A 20,456-nucleotide genomic window follows, 5' to 3' on the forward strand; every position below is an offset into this window, starting at 1 on the left:
TTCCAGCCATGCTGGGATGCAACTCCGGTTTTGGAGCGTTGGTGAAGGCCGATGCACCACACATCATCATCACGCACTGCATCCTGCACAGACACACGCTGGCATCAAAAACCCTGCCTCCAAAACTGGCCCATGTTCTGAAAATCGTCGTTAATACTGTGAATTATGTGCGAACCCATGCTATGAATCATCGCATCTTCAAAGAGCTGTGGAATGAAATCGGCTCTGTATTCGAAGTCTTTCTCTACCACTCTAACGTTCGATGGTTATCACGAGGGAAGGTAGTGAGCCGTGTTTTTGCCTTGCGTGTAGAATTCGCCCTGTTTTTGCGAGAACACCAGCATTGCCATGCAACACACTTCCAAGAGTCAGGGTTCATCCTCGCCTTGTCGTACTTGGCTGACATCTTTGACGCACTCAATCATCTCAATTGCCAGATGCAGGGCGGTGGAGTGAATGTCATCGAATCTGAAGAAAATCTGATCGCTTTCCGAAAGAAGTTATCGTTGTGGAGGCGGTGAACAGAGAACGACAACTTCGCGAACCTTTTTGCTACTGGACGAGTGCGTGAGCGGGAACGAAGATGAGTCTGAAGTTGGAGGCACTGCTGTACCGGGATAGCTGAAGCAAGCGATTGCCACGCACTTGGATGAGCTGGGAAAGTCATTCGACGGCTACTTCCCCGACGACGTTAAAAACACAGCATGGGTGCGGCAGCCGTTTACTTTTGACATTGCAACGGCAGATGTCAACGACCAATACCTCGACGACCTCATCGAAATTCAGCAGAGCCAGGCTCAACAACAACTCTTCGGCACAACAACGCTCTCAACGTTTTGGTGCCGCCAAATGGAAGGGTATCCTCACATCGCTAAAATTGCCCTTGAGATCCTCACGCCGTTCGTTACAACGTATCTCTGCGAGCATGCGTTTACGAAACTGGTGGACATTAAAACAAAGAAAAGGAGCAGGCTTGCATGCGAAAATGATTTGAGGGTGGCCCTTGCCAAAACAAAACCACGCATATCCCAGATCGCTTCCTGAAAAGAAGAACAGAAAACGCATTAAGATGCAATTCTTCTTAAATTTTTGGTTAAATTTGAGGGGTTCCGCGAGTGTTCGGTGGGTTTCGTTAGGGTTCGGCGCCTTTAAAAAGGTTAAGAACCACTGTTCTATGGAGAGGCTTCATGGTGACATTCTGCAAAGGTTTATGAAAGGTGAACACGTGACGCATCCCAATAAGTCACTGTGGAATGGAATATGGTCTGATATGTTCATGCGCTATGGCCATGGCCCACATGTGACCAGTGGAATAACATTGAAACCATCCACACGGAAAAAGGGGCACATGGTATGCATATACGTAGTCAAATTGTCCAGGATCTTGCAGATATGTCAGAGAGGTACACAGTAACAGGAGTAACTGCCCACGAGGAGAAGAAAATATCTGGCATTCCATCCGATGTGGAAGACAGAGAAGATGCAGGTGAAGCTCCAGTCCTGTATTAATCCTCTAGAATCTAGATCTTGTTGGTTATCCATATAGTGTAATCGACATCATTACTGGAAGGATAGGGCCGGAGAAGATGAAAGCACCAAAGGCTGTTGAGATCAGAAAAGCACAGATGCACTCCTATGGAAAAAGTTGGCCCTTGAGATTAATTGCAAAATTTTCGAAAGGTTGTTATTATTTTTGTTAGTTCGTCCCAGTCAGTTCTGCTCGAAAGGCCTGCGGCAAGGAGATGGCTGATCAATCTCCCGGGAGCGACCCAGAGATATGTACATCAGGTTGAAGATCTCATGCTCTTGCCTCCATGGAGCCAGGGCCGCACACTCTTCCATAATGTGTTTTATTGTGTGTGAGACGGCTTAGCAGAGGTTGCAGGTATCATCAGTGGTGTCGTCGAGTCTATGTTTGTGCTGTAAATAGTGTGGGTAGTGTCCACAGCGTAGGCATGAAAGGTAAACATGATCAAACCTGGGGAGTAATTTCTCTGTGTCGTCGAGGGGTGGGAGTTTAGTGCCCAGGATACTGTTTTGGGGCCAGGTTGTTGGCTGGAGGCCCAGGATGAGCTGGCATAGTTAATGGCTGATCTAATGTACTGCTTGTATATTAGTGATGTTGTTTCTTTGTTGTGTCCGACGTCGGTGGCTCTGAATGCCTTAATAAGTGTGTTGGTTGGTGCCTGTGGTGCCCGAAAGAGGTTGTGACCATGGTTGTGACAAGAAAGTGATTGCGTGTTGCATCAGTGGAGGTTTGTGGCATGAACCTCATCGACTCAAGGTTGCTAGGACTGCAACAGTCTTGTGAAGTTAAGTTGAGTAAAGTACTGCAATATGAGCTTGCACCAGTGCCTCCATCCATGTGTGACGACAAAGGAGAGATGAGAATAGCAAAGATGAAATTGACACTAAAGAAGATTCACCGAGTGGAAACCTCTTCAAGATTGGTTCCTTCACCTAATGTCATCGTCGTTGACGGCGATGTGCATGCATTGGCCTACTGAGGAAATTGTGCAGGACTTTGTGGGCATTTTCACGAGGTTTTTTTAATACATGGGCATTGGCTCGTAATAGAGCTGACACACATGCACACACACACACACATTGACATACTGACGAAACAACCACTTAACACAGCCACTGAGCTTGAGGGAAGTGCTGTCACTTCCTGAGATACTCTGGGTACCAGCGACGTCATAACAACGGCGCCATTTTTCTCACCGTACTCAGTGGGGCATTTACTCAGGAGAAATTTCCTTCTCCCCAAGGATGCCAACCGATGAAGATTCTCTGTGCTCTATCCTTTGCAAGCAAGGAAGCGTACCATTTTTAAAGTCTTTGGTATGACTTGAACTGGTCCAAACCGTATGGGTGTTTTTTAGGAGTCACCATCTCCTTACTGGATGGCCGTTGGTTCCCTATGGGAGCTCATCCGCCCTTTGCCAGGTGTTGTTTTTGGTCCTGGCAGGGTATCACAGTCACCCTCCCCACTAACAAAGACAGTGAGGGGTGTCGGTTTAGTCGCCGACAACCCAAGCATGCAACTAGCTTAATTCTAGGAAAGACAGAAATGTGTGATGTATAATTGGTATTTGCCAGATAAAGAGCGGAACACGATTAGCTAGAGCTGGAAAACATGCTTGTAGACGACACAAGCTGAACATGCAAACTCCGCTGCCACCTCAAAAGGTAGTGTCGACTGTGACAGAGAACAAGTTCAACTGGTAGAAATTATTTGTCAACATTTGATTGAGGCGGGAAAGCAAAGAAAGCCGAACAACCAGAAGCTCGTCTTTGCAGGTCAGCCGTCTTCCCCTGTGGAGATCTACCAGGGAGTGAAAAGAATCGAGACGATCTGAAAACAGATCCTATGCAAATTGCAAATGCAAATTTCCTATGCAAATGCCTCTCAATGGAAGGCATTTGCATAGGAAAATCCGAAAATCCATTTGCGGGGCATGCATTTATAGACTTCAGAGCAATTGCCAAAAAACATTAAGGAATCGTCCCACAATTACCAGTGGCACGCACACTTACTGGCTGAGACACAGTGGCACGCACACTTACTGGCTGCGACACAGTGGCACGCGCATTTACTGGCTGCGACACAGTGGCACGCGCACTTACTGGCTGAGACACAGTGGCACGCACACTTACTGGCTGTGACACAGTGGCACGCACACTTACTGGCTGCGACACAGTGGCACGCACACTTACTGGCTGCGACACAGTGGCACGCACACTTACTGGCTGCGATACAGTGGCACGCACACTTACTGGCTGCGACACAGTGACACGCACACTTACTGGCTGCGACACAGTGGCTCGCACACTTACTGGCTGCGACACAGTGGCACGCGCATTTACTGGCTGTGACACAGTGGCACGCGCATTTACTGGCTGCGACACAGTGGCACGCGCACTTACTGGCTGCGACACAGTGGCACGTGCACTTACTGGCTGCGACACAGTGGCACGCGCACTTACTGGCTGCGACACAGTGGCGGCGCATTTACTGGCTGCGACACAGTGGTACGCGCATTTACTGGCTGCGACACAGTGGCACGTGCACTTACTGGCTGCGACACAGTGGCACGCACACTTAGTGGCACGCACACTTACTGGCTGCGATACAGTGGCACGCACACTGACTGGCTGCGACACAGTGGCACGCACACTTACTGGCTGCGACACAGTGGCACGCACACTTACTGACTGCGACACAGTGGCACGCACACTTTCTGGCTGCGACACAGTGGCACGCACACTTACTGGCTGCGACACAGTGGCACACTTGAGTGGAACAGGGAAAACCACTCCCATAAATACACTCAATGCTGGACAGTGACTTTAAAAACTTGGCCATATTGATGCAAATATGGATGAGGTAATAGCAGAGGCAACTGGGTTTATTGCTGCATGTTATGGGAGCAGCAAGAAGGATAGCATGTCTGATGTACATCTCGATATTTGGTCTAACAAGACGACTAAATGTCACTCCTGCTCTTAAAAGTAATGGCTCTGCCACCGACCACTGATGCCTTTGAAGAAAACGTTCACCATGCTCATATCAAGACACCAAATGTCAGTAACTAAATCAGTCCCACCAGCTTTGGATCAATTTACGGGTTGGTCTCGTGATGAAGCGTCATCGTCGTTAATACCAATTATGTTGTCACCAAAGGTCTCCCTGGCTCCTACTGAAGTGTTGCGTTGCTCCTGCTGAAGTATGTGCCTCGGCCAACCCATGCATCACATCGCAATGGATGCAATGCCATGTTGCCATGTTGACGTGCAATATGTTTTGTGCTTGCCCAGGGAGAAAGCGTCTGCAAAAATGAACGGACACAGGCAGCCGCGACGTTTTCCGATGCCGAATATTCTGATACCGAGTGAAATATTCCTTAACGAGAGAGACGATGGGTTCGAAGAAGTGATCTGACAGCTACTTTTTCCACAGCATCTTCAGAAAAATCAGTGGAATTTTTTTTTAACCCTTCTTCTTTTGCGGTGGTAGCTAATTTGCATAATTAAGAACACAATACAACAACAACAACAACAACAACATGCATTTTAAGGACATTTTCCCTGCTAGAGCGGGGGTTAGCCTTGCGGTCCCCATGACAATGTTCTCCATTTTGCCCTATTTTCTGCATCTCTCCTTGTTAATCCCCTTGCCCGCATTTCTTCTTCCACCATCTTTAGCCAAGTCTTTCTCAGTCTTCCCCGTCCTCTACTTCCTTCTACATTCATTTCCATCACTCTTCTCAACCAGTCACTTTCATCCTTCCTCAACACATGACCAAACCATCTCAACCTGTTCCTCTTCACAGCATCCATCACAGGCTCTATTCCCATCATCTTTCGCAATTCATCATTTGTCTTCCTCTCTCAATGACACTCCGCACATCCACCGAACCATTCGCATTTCCACCCTTTCCAGCCTTGGTTGCTGCTCTACGTTCATTACTCATGTCTCGCTCCCATAAATCATAACACTTCTCACACATGCAGCATACACCTTTCCCTTCAGCTTCAACGACACTCCCCTCCTCATAAGCACACCACTCAGTTCCCGAAACTTCTTCCATGCACATCTCACTCTAGCAACCGTTGCCGAGTCTGATCCACCTTCTCCATTCAGCATGTCTCTGAGGTAGCAAAATGGCTTCTTTTATATGGCTTCGTTGAAATTGGTGACCCTGCAAACGTGGGCTTGGACATCTCATTTGTGGTGTTTAGATGCACACTTGTGAAGATATTCTGAAACATCATAATTTTGTTAATGCTGACAGCTAATTTGCATATCAATGAGGTTTTAAAAAGATGCTCAAGAGTGCCAAGGTGGCATCACTTGGATGCCTCCTAATGAAGGCTTGAAGATCACAAAATGCATAAATAAACGTTTGATGGACGCCAATGCCCACTTTGCTGCTGATTCCAGGTAACAGCATCATCCACTAGTAATGCCCTTTCTCCCAATTGTTGAGTCACCTCCCTGTACATGTTATATCCCACTCTTTCTTCCACCATTTTATGGTGCCAGCTCACGCCTATCTCATGTTGTGTCTCACAACTTTTCTTCGTTAAATCCTGAGAAACCTTTACAATATATCTTTCTGCAGTTTTTTATACTCCCACCTATCATGCTCACCTGTCATGTACACGACATGACCAAAGTATGTGGACACCTGAACATCACACATCTCATTAAAAATCATGGGCATTAATATGGAGTTGGTCCCCCCTGCTATAACAGCCTCCACTCTTCTGGGAAGGCTTTCCACTAGATGTTGGAACATTGCTGTGGAGATTTGCTTCCATTCAGCCACAAGAGCATTAGTGAGGTCGGGCACTGATGTTGGGCGATTCTGCATGGCTCACAGACAGCGTTCCAATTCATCTCAAAGGTGTTTGATGGGGTTGCGGTCAGGGCTCTGTGCAGGCCAGTCAAGTTCTTCCACACCGATCTCAACAAACCATTTCTGCCTGGACTTTGCTTTGTGCATGGGGGCATTGTCTTACTGAAACAGGAAAAGGCCTTTCCCAAACTGTTGCCACAAAGTTGGAAGCACACAATTGGCTAGAATGTCATTGTATGCTGTAGCGTTAAGATTTCCCTTCACTGGAACGAAGGGGCCGAGCCCGAACCATGAAAACCAGCCCCAGACCATTATTTCTCCTCCACCAAAATTTACAGTTTGCACTATGCATTCGGGCAGGTAGCGTTCTCCTGGCATCCGCAAAGATTCGTCCGTCGGACTGCCAGATGGTGAAGCGTGATTTATCACTCCAGAGAACGCGTTTCCACTGCTCCAGAGTCCAATGGTGGTGAGCTTTACACCACTACAGGCAATGCTTGGCATTGTGCATGGTGATCTTAGGCTTGTGTGTAGCTGCTCGGCCATGTAAACCCATTTCATGAAGCTCCCGACGAACAGTTGTTGTGCTAACGTTGCTTCCATGGGCAGTTTGGAACTTGGTAGTGAGTGGTTCAACCGAGGACAGATGATTTTTTACACACTTCAGCACTCGGCGGTCCCGTTCTGTGAGCTTGTGTGGCATACCACTTCGCGGCTAAGCTGTTGTTACTCCTAGACGTTTCCACTTCGCAATAACAGCACTTACAGTTGACCGGGGCAGCTCTAGCAGGGCAGGAATTTGACAAACTGACTTGTTGGAAAGGTGGAATCCTATGACGGTGCCACGTTGAAAGTCACTGAACTCCTCAGTACGGCCCATTCTACTGCCAATGTTTGTCTATGGAGATTGCATGGCTGTGTGCTTGATTTTGTATACCTGTCAGCAATGGGTGTGGCTGAAACAGCTGAATCCACTAATTAGACAGGGTGTGCGGATACTTTTGGTCATGTTGTGTATGTCCTGATCCTGCCTACCCAAATTTACAGTACAAGTATCGCATTTTGCACACGGACTGCCATTCCTATTGCCTATTAAGCTTGGTGCTTGTGTTTTCGATATATGATGTCCCATTTCTCTTGTAGTCCCACAATCCATACAGTGCCCTCCATAAGTATTGGAACAGTGAAGTCAAACTTGTTATTTTTGTTATAGGCCTATACTCCAGAAATTTGGATTTGAGATCAAAAGATGAAATGAGGCAAGAGTACAGAAGGTCAGGGTTTATTTCTTGGTATTTCTGTGGATCCATGTTTTACCATTGTAGAACAACAGCACTTTTTATGTTCAGTTCCCCCATTTTAGGTAAGCATAAGTATTGGAACAGATTGACTTAAAGTAAATTAAAGTAGTTTAATAGTTGGTATTGGGTTACATATCCCTCGCATGCAATAGCTGCATCGAGCATGTGACCCAGTGACATCACCAAACTCTTCATATCATCCTTTGATATGCTTTTTAAAGCTTTTAATGCAGCCATTTTCAGTTGTTGTTTGTTTTGGGGAGTTTCTGACTTTAGTCTCAGCTTCAGAAAAATTAATGCTCCATTGGATTTAAATCAGGAGATTGACCTGGCCAGTCTAAAACATTCCACGTTTTTCCCTTGATGAACTCCTCGGTTGCATTCACAATGTAGTTTTGGTCATTGTCTTGCTGCATGGAGAAGCGTCGCCCAATGAGTATGGAGACATTTTCTTCTACATAGACAGCCCAAAAATTTCTGTACACTTCCAAATTCATTCTGCTGCTGCCATCATGAGTGACATTTAATCAATAAAGATGAGTGATGTAGTTCCAGAGGCAGATATGCAAGCCCCAGCCATGATACTATCTCCACCATGCTTCGCATGTGAGGTAGTATGCTTTTGATCATATACAGTTCCTTCCTTTCTCCACACCTTCACCTTTCCATCACTTTGGTAAAGGTTTATCTTAGTCTTATCCATCCATAAAACTTTGTTCCAGGTCCCACTGGCTCACCTCTGTACTTTTTGGCAAATTCTCATCTGGCCTTTCTATTTTTGGTACTGATGAGAGGCTTGCATCTTGCAGTGTAGCCTTTGTAGTTCTGTGAATGGAAAGTGTACTCTTTGATGCAAGGCCAGATGTACATTGCGCAAGGTTATCAAATGGCCAGATGTATAGTGCGCCAGGTTATAAAAATGGCCAGATGTACATTGCGCAAGGTTATCAAATGGCCAGATGTACATTGCGCAAGGTTATCTGAATGGAGAGTCTACTCTTTGATGCAAGGCCAGATGTACAGTGCGCCAGGTTATCAAATGGCCAGATGTATAGTGCGCCAGGTTATAAAAATGGCCAGATGTACATTGCGCAAGGTTATCTGAATGGAGAATGTACTCTTTGATGTAAGGCCAGATGTACATTGCGCAAGGTTATCAAATGGCCAGATGTATAGTGCGCCAGGTTATAAAAATGGCCAGATGTACATTGCGCAAGGTTATCAAATGGCCAGATGTACATTGTGCAAGGTTATCTGAATGGAGAGTGTACTCTTTGATGCAAGGCCAGATGTACATTGTGCAAGGTTATCAAATGGCCAGATGTATAGCACGCCAGGTTATAAAAATGGCCAGATGTACATTGCGCAAGGTTATCAAATGGCCAGATGTACATTGCGCAAGGTTATCTGAATGGAGAGTGTACTCTTTGATGCAAGGCCAGATGCACAGTGCGCCTGGTTATCAAATGGCCAGATGTATAGTGTGCATGGTTATCTGAATGGAGAGTGTACTCTTTGATGCAAGGCCAGATGTAGAATGCGCCAGGTTATCAAATGGCCAGATGTACATTGCGCCAGGTTATAAAAATGGCCAGATGTACAGTGTGCCAGGTTATCAAATGGCCAGATGTACAGTGCACCAGGTTATCAAATGGCCAGATGTCTTGTGTGCAAGGGTATCTGAATGGAGAGTGTACTCTTTGATGCAAGGCCAGATGTACAGTGCGCCAGGTTATCAAATGGCCAGATGTATAGTGCGCAAGGTTATCTGAATGGAGAGTGTACTCTTTGATGCAAGGCCAGATGTACAATGCGCCAGGTTATCTGAATGGAGAGTGTAATCTTTGATGCAAGGCCAGATGTACAGTGCGCCAGGTTACATTACCAAATGTAGTCAACCACTAAGAAATCAAACCCAGAGTGGACAGTTCAAGTGTGTGTTTGTTTGTGTGTGTGTGTGTGTGTGTGTGTGTCTCTGTATGTGTGTGTGTCTCTGTATGTGTGTGTGTCTCTGTGTGTGTGTGTGTGTGTCTCTGTGTGTGTCTCTCTGGGTGTGTGTGTGTCTCTCTGTGTGTGTGTGTGTGTGTGTGTGTGTGTGTCTGTCTGTGTGTGTGTCTGTCTGTGTGTGTGTGTCTGTCTGTGTGTGTGTGTCTGTCTGTGTGTCTGTGTGTGTGTGTCTCTGTGTGTGTGTGTGTGTGTGTGTGTGTGTGTCTGTGTGTGTGTGTGTGTGTGTGTGTGTCTCTCTGTGTGTGTGTGTGTGTCTCTCTCTCTGTGTGTGTGTGTGTGTCTCTGTGTGTGTCTCTGTGTGTGTGTGTCTGTGTGTGTGTGTCTCTCTGTGTGCGTATGTGTCTGTGTGTGTGTGTGTGTGTGTGTGTGTGTGTGTGTGTGTCTGTGTGTGTGTGTGTGTGTGTGTGTGTGTGTGTGTGTGTCTCTCTCTGTGTGTGTGTGTGTGTGTGTCTCTGTGTGTGTCTGTGTGTGTGTGTGTCTCTCTGTGTGCGTATGTGTCTGTGTGTGTGTGTGTCTCTGTGTGTGTCTCTGTGTGTGTCTCTGTGTGTGTCTCTGTGTGTGTGTCTGTCTGTGTGTGTGTGTGTGTCTGTCTGTGTGTGTGTGTGTGTCTCTGTGTGTGTGTGTGTGTGTGTGTGTGTGTGTGTGTGTGTGTGTGTGTGTCTGTGTGTGTGTGTGTCACTGTGTGTGTGTGTGTGTGTGTGTGTGTGTGTGTGTGTCTCTGTGTGTCTCTGTGTGTAATAATAATAATAATATTCATATGGAAGATAATAATAATAGTACCCAGAAAGTAGAAAGCATCTGAAAATGCAAATCTCATCCCATCTGCTTTGTGTTTACTTCTTTTTCTTCTTCGATATGACTTTTTTTTTACCATTTGAGCTTTTTTCATCAAATTTTCAACAAAGCTTTATTATGAGAATAGGAGAAAACAAACTAATAATTTGGTCAAAAGGTTCAAGGTCAGCATCACATAAAATCGTCAATTTCCATGCAATTCACCTGAAATCCCACAGGAAGTATCATCGTCACATCCTTGGCGGTCCAATGGTTTGACTTTGTCACCAACAAGACAATATAACAAAGCACCGGTCTCGATGACATCCGCAACACCATTTTGCATAGGTGCAACTCCCTTTTTGGGCACGTTCGGAGACTGCCAGACAACACCCACGCACAAATTGCCCTCAAATTTAGCGTCAACATTCGTGGAGGAATCAACCCCGGCTCGGAATGGAAACGGACTCGAGTCCACCCCGCAGCAACTGGGTACATCAGCTTCAGGTGGACCACAAGACACAGACACAACAGTTGTGGCAGTCAGCATTTGACAGGAAGGAATGGGTGGCTCGACATCCCCGTGCTGGATTTGAAGAAATATGATGATGATGATGACCGAAGGTGGGCAGAGGTTATGTTTTAACCTTGTCTGTCTGTCTGTCTGTGAACATAACATCTCAAAAAGTCGTGGACGGATTATTACAAATCTTGGTGTACAGGTTGGGTGTGTGACGAGGAAGAAGTTCTTGGATTTCGCGAAAAAACTGGATCTGGATTAGTATCAGCTGTGTCTCTGTGTGTAATGTGTCTCTGTGTGTCTCTGTGTGTCTGCTGTGTGTCTCTGTCTGTGATTCGGATCCGAGAATTTTTATGTGATTCTTCACCATTTAGTGTTAGGGCTAAAAACGATATACCGTATATATATATATAACATGATGTCTCAAAAGTTGTGGACGGATTCGGATGAGTTGGGTAGGCGGTAAGAACAAGCTGATTCGATTTTGGAGGTCCGGCTCCAGATCCAGCCTATCATTCGGATACAAAACGTAAACTGTTCAGACTGGAGGAGGTATGCGCTCTACCGAGTGCCGTTTTAGTTTCGTCTGCAACTGAAATGCTACATTTTCACCCAATTTCAACAAATTCATGCAGTGACATCCTCCTCATGGCTAATATGTCCACCAAGCTAATACTCATGGCTAATACGTCCACCAAGCTAATACTCATGGCTAATACGTCCACCAAGCTAATACTCATGGCTAATACGTCCAGCAAGCTAATACTCATGGCTAATACGTCCACCAAGCTAATACTCATGGCTAATACGTCCACCAAGCTAATACTCATGGCTAATACGTCCACCAAGCTAATACTCATGGCTAATACGTCCACCAAGCTAATACTCATGGCTAATACGTCCACCAAGCTAATACTCATGGCTAATACGTCCAGCAAGCTAATACTCATGGCTAATACGTCCACCAAGCTAATACTCATGGCTAATACGTCCACCAAGCTAATACTCATGGCTAATACGTCCACCAAGCTAATACTCATGGCTAATACGTCCAGCAAGCTAATATTCATGGCTAATACGTCCACCAACCTAATACTCGAGGCTAATATGTCCACCAAGCTAATACTCATGGCTAATACGTCCACCAAGCTAATACTCATGGCTAATACGTCCACCAAGCTAATACTCATGGATAATACGTCCACCAAGCTAATACTCATGGCTAATATGTCCACCAAGCTAATACTCATGGCTAATACGTCCACCAAGCTAATACTCATGGCTAATACGTCCACCAAGCTAATACTCATGGCTAATACATCCACCAAGCTAATACTCATGGCTAATACGTCCACCAAGCTAATACTCATGGCTAATACATCCACGAAGCTAATACGCATGGCTAATACGTCCACCAAGCTAATACTCATGGCTAATACGTCCACCAAGCTAATACTCATGGCTAATACGTCCACCAACCTAATACTCAAGGCTAGTACATCCACCAAGCTAATACCCATGGCTGATACGTCCACCAAGCTAATATGCATGGCTAATACGTCCACCAAGCTAATACTCATGGCTAATACGTCCGCCAAGCTAATACTCATGGTTAATACGTCCACCAACCTAATACTCATGGCTAATACGTCCACCAAGCTAATACTCATGGCTAATACGTCCACCAAGCTAATACTCATGGCTAATACGTCCACCAAGCTAATACTCATGGCTAATATGTCCACCAAGCTAATACTCATGGCTAATACGCCGAAGTCGCCAGAGGCTTATTATATTTTTGGGTGGTGGTCCGTCCATCTGTGATAGGTTTTCGTTACCACGATAACTTAAGAATGGCTGAAGGGAATATAAGTATGTATAATTATGTAAATATGGACTGCTAAGATTAAGAGGTCAAAGGTCAGAGATCCCGTTAGATAAAATTTTGTTACTGCATTAACTTGTGAACCAGTGATGGGATTTTGAACAAACTTGGTATAAATATATATTATGATGAAAAGATGAACTGATTATATTTTGGCATCTAGAGGTCAAAGGTCATGTTCGGTAAAAACGTGACACTTGAGAACAGATATTTAAAAAAACAAAAAAAACACCTTTAGAGGCCATTTTTCCCCGCGAAGCGGGGGTTGGCCTTTTTCGGGAGCCGTGGTTGTTGTTGTTTTTTTTTTTTTTTTGGTCCCCTTTTTGAAGCAATGTTTTACGGCCGGATGCCCTTCCTGACGCCAACCCTTTTTGCCGCCTTTAACGACAAACAGGGAATTACCAGTGAACTGGTACTCAATTTGCCGACCTCGGAAGGATGACAGGCTGAATCAACCCCCCTGGCGTTAATTCAGCGATCGACTGGGATTCGAACCCAGGATCCTAGGATCCTAAGCTGGCACCCTAGCCGCTAGCCCAACACCAGGGCTTTTGACACTTGAGAACAGATGAAGCGATTTAATCAATGTTGGTACAAGTACACCTCCATCAGTGCATCCAGCCATGACAAATTGTTCTGAAAGGTCAAGGGTCAGAGGTCACATTAAAAATTCCTGTTGATGTGATACCATTGGCTATGCGATTTGTACTACACTAAGTGCATGTACCATGCTGCATTTCTACAGATTAGATATTGATGTCAAATGGTCTTGAGGCTTTAGGTCAAAGTTAGAATAAGCTAAGACTTAATGTGGGCAGAGGCATATTGTTTGACGTCACGACATTGAATTATGTCTAGTTTTCTTTTATTACCAATTTTTACAGTTGTATTTTGCCAAACCTTGAGCTGTAACCTTGACCTTTGACCTACACAGACCAAAATGCAACAGTTTCATCCTTGGTGGAGGCGGATTCCAACCGCCAAGTCGAAGCAAAATCGTCCCACTCATTTTTGAGATATTTTGTTAACAGAAATAACACGCATTGACTCCATGGACCGATGAGAAATACTCACACCCAAATCTAATGGGGAAGTGGAAAATAATAAAAATAGTATTAATAATCACAAATAATAATATTAATAATAACAACAACATATTCACTGCCCATGCTGCCTGCCATATTCTATTGGCAGTATCAGCAGCTGCAGGACGGATGTTTCACTGCCGGTGTGGGTATCTGCTTCGTGATGGCAATGGGACTCTTCCTGCTCTACCTCCTCGTGCTTCCTCAGTAAGTATGGTAAAGTGAATAATATACGTTTGTGGGTCGTGTGCAACTTGCTTAAATTTACAATGTGGAATATTGATGTCACAATGCACTGAAATATAATGCTGGTGTAACAATGATGCTGGAACACTGAGGTTGCAATGCCATGTGGAGTGGAAATGATAGATCTGTGTGTGTGCGTGCGTGCGTTTGTTTTGATTTATTCCTAGGAGTGAAGTGGTCCTTGTCCTGCTTGTCCTATCTATTTGCTTCCTGCTTGCCTGCCTCATGTACCTCCACCTGACACAGATCCAAGTACGCGTAGCTACCTGAACCACTTACAGCTTTATAATAATATTTGATACTTTAACGCGATAGAGTTAGCTGGAGCATGGAGCATGATGCCCTTGTCGGGAAAGGTAGCGCAAGAATACCCCCCACCCCATCCCTTCTACCTTCCCTCTTCCATATAATCCCCTCAATCCTGGTAATATCTTCAGTATGTTGTCTCTCTGGCTGAAGGTGTTGCTGGCAATTTCAAATGGAAAATGTTCAGCATCCTGAAAAACAGGTGGAGGAGGACAAAGGGACCTTGTTGGGAACAAGGGGGTATCTTTAGCCACCTTACTTTATTATAAGTAGCCTCTCAGAAAGATTATAGTTACATATGTATTTGACTTTGTTTGGATATAGGAATGTTTAGCTGCATTAAAGTCCCATAAAAAAAATAAAATTGAAATCATAAATGGAGTTTAGTTCAAGGTTCGTAAGGGAGGGACATGCTATGAAGGAGGATGGAGACGAGTTGAGAAATTTTTAAAGTAGCAAGCTCACTTCTTGTTGAGGATTGTGAAACACCACCAATGTATATGAAAGAATCCTTGGCTATAATGTGTCTCTGCTGGTACAAACGGCAACACGTCCTTCACTTTGATACAGAAATCACGATATCCAAACACAACAATTCCAAGCTGCATATGGACTTCTCATATGGAAGTTGAGAGATTGTGTGTGTAACACATACTGACTTTTGCAGTGTTTCCCTGGATGCTTGACGATCCAGTTGCGAACTGGCATCTCTCTCTTCATCATCTCCCTAATCTCATTGGTGGCACAGAGCTGTGTGGTAGGTACAATTATTTTGCAACGCGTTCGGGAAACTAAGCACAGAGTTATATTCATGTTTTTATTACTACCATCTGTAGAGCAGGTCAGTGATCTCATAGTCAAAGGAATGTTGAAATGATGGTGATGGGGTAAGGATGATCTTGTTTCCACAAGCAAATTCTGAATAAGTTCAGCCCAGAACTAGATTAAACCAGACTCCATGTTTCCCACTGCAAGAAGCCAGAATCAGGATGATGCAGGAGGTTTAGAGGAGTGATTTTGCTTGTTTCAGAATACGCTAATGCACGATTCTGGCGTTTCAATACACAAACTGGCCTGGCCTTGAACTGGCTTCTGGTGAGTCGATAAGTCTACTGGCCTGACCTGAACGAGTTCATAACTCACGAATAATAACCTTCAAGTTGGGTGTTGGATGCAGGCAGCTGTGGTGACAATTTGGGAAAAAGAAAATATTTTATTCTGTTTCATCATGTTGGTAGACACTCGGAGGTCCAGCCACGCGAAGTGCAGAGGCCCATCGTTCTAGGGTCAAAAAAGAGTTGGAGCAGCCAATGAGCATACCGTTTGGGTAAATCTTGTCCACCCATTTTTACTCCTGCATCCATATTATCCATCCCCTGCATCTTCCCCAATGCGTACGGGAATCCTTTGACCGATCGCCTCGGCCAATCCCACCCCACGGAGGAGCGGGGTAGCTTCAGGATCGGAGACGGCCAGTGCAAATAGAAGGGGGATTAACGCCCCCCCCCCCCCCTGCTAAGGGGAGTGCCGTGCTCCGTTTCCCTAACAATTCATTCTTGCCCGCATCAATCCCTTGTTTGTCCAAGTCTCCCTCTAGTTTATCCTTCAACTCTACTGTTGGTGTTTCACCCCTCTCTCCAATCTTCCTTTTGTTCTGTTGCATCTTGATCCATTCTGTGTTCGAGGTCTTCGACGAAACTTGACTTTGTAAACAAAAAAAATCTAAATGAAAGAGTCGGAGGGTTGGGCTGCAGGAAAGAAAATTATTTGAGGTTAATCTTATTTCCATTTGAGCTAGTTACCGATAATCAAACCTCTACTATAATTATTGGGTAAAATGCCAGGGGCATAGAAAAGGCCCCTTTATATCTAGTATGTGCCATGTGGCAAAGTATAGAAAATAATTCCAAAAGACATTCAAAAAAAATATCGTGTGCATGCTGGACTACCCATGTGTTCTTAGGAGGAACCAAGTAATGCTCTAGAAAAGTTCATATAAAGGGGCACCCTACATCTGGCAAATAAAATTCATTTACTTCTTCATGCAGGTGTATGAATCAAATTGGCACCCCTTTATATGAAGTTTTCTAGAGCATTACTTGGTTCCTCCTAAGAAGTAATCTAGTACTCGTAATCTTTGACGTTATCACCATGTATTTTATGAATAACACTTAAATTGTGAATACAGTATATAAATATACTATCAGAAGCCCATGGTAAAAATACGATGACAGAAAAGCCTTAGTGTATTATTATATAGAAGGAGAAGTGAAGAAGAGTATCCGACACCCTCCTATGACAGAGTTTGCTTTGACATTGTACACTGTTTCTCAGCACACTGACGGGGCGTGAAGACTGCGTGATGCAAACAGCCGGTCCAGTGTGGGTAATGTGAGCGCTGTCGCACTCCCTCCCTCCGGAGAAGCAAATAATTTTATTTTATTTTTGTATTCTTAATCTAGGTTTGTATGAGAGCTAACACATTGAACATATAATAAAGGGAGCGGGAGGCAAGAGGAGGAGAGAAAGGGATGCACAACAACAGTAGGGAACAGGGACATCAGGAGATCTGTGGAAGAGAGAAGGCTGGGGCAGGTTACACGGGATAAAAAAGATGAACACTGCAGGGGCTTTCAGGAAAGATAACAGGGAATTTGAAGGAGGTGGGTTTGGGGTGGATTAACGGGGGTAGAAAAGATCAAGGTTTTGGATGGGGGAAGATAAGAGATGGTGGTGAACAGCTGTTTTAAAGACCTGGAGGGTGGAGTGGGATTGAAGAGAGTGGGGGAGTTTGTTCCAGAGGCGGGAGAAAAGAGGAATGAAAGAGTGAAGGTGAGCAGAGAGCCGAGATTTTGGCATTTTCACCAGAAGAGGATTGCTGACAGATCCTGTGTGACCTGTAGGAATATTTGGGGGACAGAGCACAGATAGAGCTGGGGGAGCAAGACCGGAGAGAAGTCGGTAGAAGACTGAAAGAACACCAACCTGCCTGCGGTGAGCGAGTGAAAGGCCCTCGGAGTTAGCTTCATCGCGGGAGATTCCAATGATTTTGAAAGCTTTGGTTTCAACAGTATGACGCCGAGCTAGGTGTGAGGCAGGAGCACCAGCCCAGAGGGGAGAACAGTATTCCATTGAGCTGCCGATGAAAGCCTTGTATGTGGTGAGGAGCTCAGAGGTGCCAAGAAGGGACTTCACATGACGGAGAATGCCCAGTCGGCGACTGGCTTTGGAGGCCAGCTTGGAAATGTGGTTTTCCCAGGAGAGATTATGGCAGATAGTGAGACCCAAAAGTTTGAGCGACAGAACTTCTTCAAGAGGATTGTTGAGAACGTAGATGGGAGGGTTTTCCAGATGGTCTTTTCGGAGAGACAAGGTGAGAGTGTGAGATTTGGCAGGGCGGTCTTAGTGATGGCGTTCTTCGTGATGTTCATCTGCGAGTTGGCATTCTTAGCGATATGGACGCTGAGGACGATGGTGATGGGAAAATCGAAGACTGGTTTGCACCATGGGACGACAATGCCCTTTCTACTGGCGGAGTCAGCGGGTGTGCGGGCCGTCGGGGAAAAAGTCTTTAGCTCTGAAAGGATCGAGCCCACCTCTACTCTTAGCCTATTATAATATAGATCATGTGACATCCGGTGCATTTTCACTCTTTCTAGCTGATCAGTGGCTGAAAAGCAGTTTATTTTTGGTAAAGATCATTTTATACCACGATCGACAATAATCTTCGAGACTAAATTTGTCATACCAGACAATATCGTGCCATTGCATAACCACTCATGAGAGATTGTCTCTCGTGATGATTGCCCCAGAGGTAGGGTTGACAGACCTCTACGAGCCAGAGAATTGTTTTATAGTTAGATGAGATTGAAGAGAAAGAAGACTTCATTCAAAGGGTGTAAATGGGTTGGTAGATGATCCTCAAGTTTGATGCATGTTTCTTCTTGATTGTGTGACAAACAGAAAGCTCTTTATCATATTTACCAGTAGTATAGATTTTAATCTTATAAAAAGGGATCGCATATGAGCTCACCATGCCAACTTCAATATAGATGGATTTATTTTGTTTGTGGATCACAATAAATAAACCTTGAACAAAATTCCAAATTCCTGCCCTAACTAATGCTCTGAGAAGGATGGCAAACCACCCAGCCTGGCCTGGCCTGTAGACACTGCATGGCCTGGCCTATAGACACTGCCTGGCCTGGCCTATAGACACTGCCTGGCCTGGCCTATAGACACAGCCTGGCCTGGCCTATAGACACTGCCTGGCCTGGCCTATAGACTGCCTGGCCTGGCCTATAGACACTGCCTGGCCTGGCCTATAGACACTGCCTGGCCTGGCCTATAGACACTGCCTGGCTTGGCCTATAGACACTGCATGGCCTGGCCTATAGACACTGCCTGGCCTGGCCTATAGACTGCCTGGCCTGGCCTATAGACACTGCCTGGCCTGGCCTATAGACACTGCCTGGCCTGGCCTATAGACACTGCCTGGCCTGGCCTATAGACACAGCCTGGCCTGGCCTATAGACACTGCCTGGCCTGGCCTATAGAAACTGCCTGGCCTGGCCTATAGACACTGCCTGGCCTGGCCTATAGACACAGCCTGGCCTGGCCTATAGACACTGCCTGGCCTGGCCTATAGACACTGCCTGGCCTGGCCTATAGACACTGCCTGGCCTGGCCTATAGACACAGCCTGGCCTGGCCTATAGACACTGTCTGGCCTGGCCTATAGAAACTGCCTGGCCTGGCCTATAGACACTGCCTGGCCTGGCCTATAGACACAGCCTGGCCTGGCCTATAGACACTGCCTGGCCTGGCCTATAGACACTGCTTCGGCAAAACCAACGCTCTGCAACACAGAGAATGGTGGTGCATCGGATCGGATCTTGTATCGGATCGGACCGGAGAATGGTCCATGCGGTATCTCAATTGTTTTCCCATCTCTACAAGACTGGACTACTTTTTTATTCTCTCTCACCTGCATAAGTTTTCATGACATTTGTCCTAATGGGCATCAGTTCTCATGTAAATTTGTTTTTTTCCCTTTTATGGTTTTCTTTTTTTTTTTTCATCCTGATGTCCCATTTCATTTTCATCCTGATGAGCTGCTTCAAACCTTTGGTCCAACAGCTTACGCCTTGAGTCGAAGTTTAGGTCGAGTACAAAATAAAATTTCGATAGTCTGTAGCTCAAGTCCTGGACCCAAGTACTATTTCCCCAAGTATTAGCCCAACTTGAGGGCACCGAGCTAGTCCACTTACCTTTGAGCTGCCTTGTCTGGTTTTAATCCTCAGTTCGACTGTGAACTGTTGGATTGGTGCTTCGCTTTATCGAAAGGGAATTGTGTTAAAACAGGGGAAAAGACCCTCGTTTCTTATGTTTGCAGGTGGTGTGTCTGCCCTGGGGTCAGCCAATCCCTGGCAACGTCAGCGTTGTGGGGCAAACTGTTGTCAGTAATAGTTCCTGGTGGGGTAGTGGAGGTGCGGATCGAGCAAAATGGAGCGTGTGCGATGCAGCAGCCTACACCGAGCTCGCCTGTTTAAGTGGTTCCCTTACAATCACAGCATTCATACATCTATCTTCTTTGCCAAAGCTTATACTACTGGCTCTGCTCACAGCGCCGCATCTGCTGCTGCTAGAACTCGGAGGCTATCGCCGTGTATTCTGGTAAGCAACATGCTCGATCACGAATGACACTTAATCAAGGAGCTTGAAATATAGAATGTCAATTTTTATACACAAAACTGATTAAATGCAGATCAAGCGGTTACTAGATTGTTTTTTTTTTTCATTATCCATTAAGATTAATGCTTTCATGAAGCTAAATAAGCAAAGGACAACATAACCAAAGGTAAACTAGATAATTGAAACAGCAAAGGTGTACAATATAAATGTTTCAGTCGAATATGGAAAACTGTACAGCAATTTATGGAATATGAATCCAAATTTGCCACAGGCT

At 45.4% G+C, this 20,456-nt stretch overlaps 1 protein-coding gene across 1 annotated transcript in view; it reads left to right on the top strand.

Annotated features, from left to right (window-relative positions):
• ADCY1 (adenylate cyclase 1) overlaps positions 1 to 20,456 on the top strand; it is a 270,713-nt gene that overhangs the window by 166,618 nt on the left and 83,639 nt on the right. Inside the window, exons 11-14 of the mRNA XM_068126368.2 lie at positions 14,047 to 14,144; positions 14,351 to 14,435; positions 15,157 to 15,246; positions 19,884 to 20,164. Of these exons, the coding sequence (XP_067982469.2) occupies positions 14,047 to 14,144; positions 14,351 to 14,435; positions 15,157 to 15,246; positions 19,884 to 20,164 (554 nt within the window). The remainder of the gene's footprint in view (positions 1 to 14,046; positions 14,145 to 14,350; positions 14,436 to 15,156; positions 15,247 to 19,883; positions 20,165 to 20,456) is intronic.

The sequence above is a fragment of the Myxine glutinosa genome, chromosome 10, assembly GCF_964187855.1.
Source record: "Myxine glutinosa chromosome 10, kmMyxGlut1.1, whole genome shotgun sequence".
NCBI lineage: Eukaryota > Metazoa > Chordata > Myxini > Myxiniformes > Myxinidae > Myxine > Myxine glutinosa.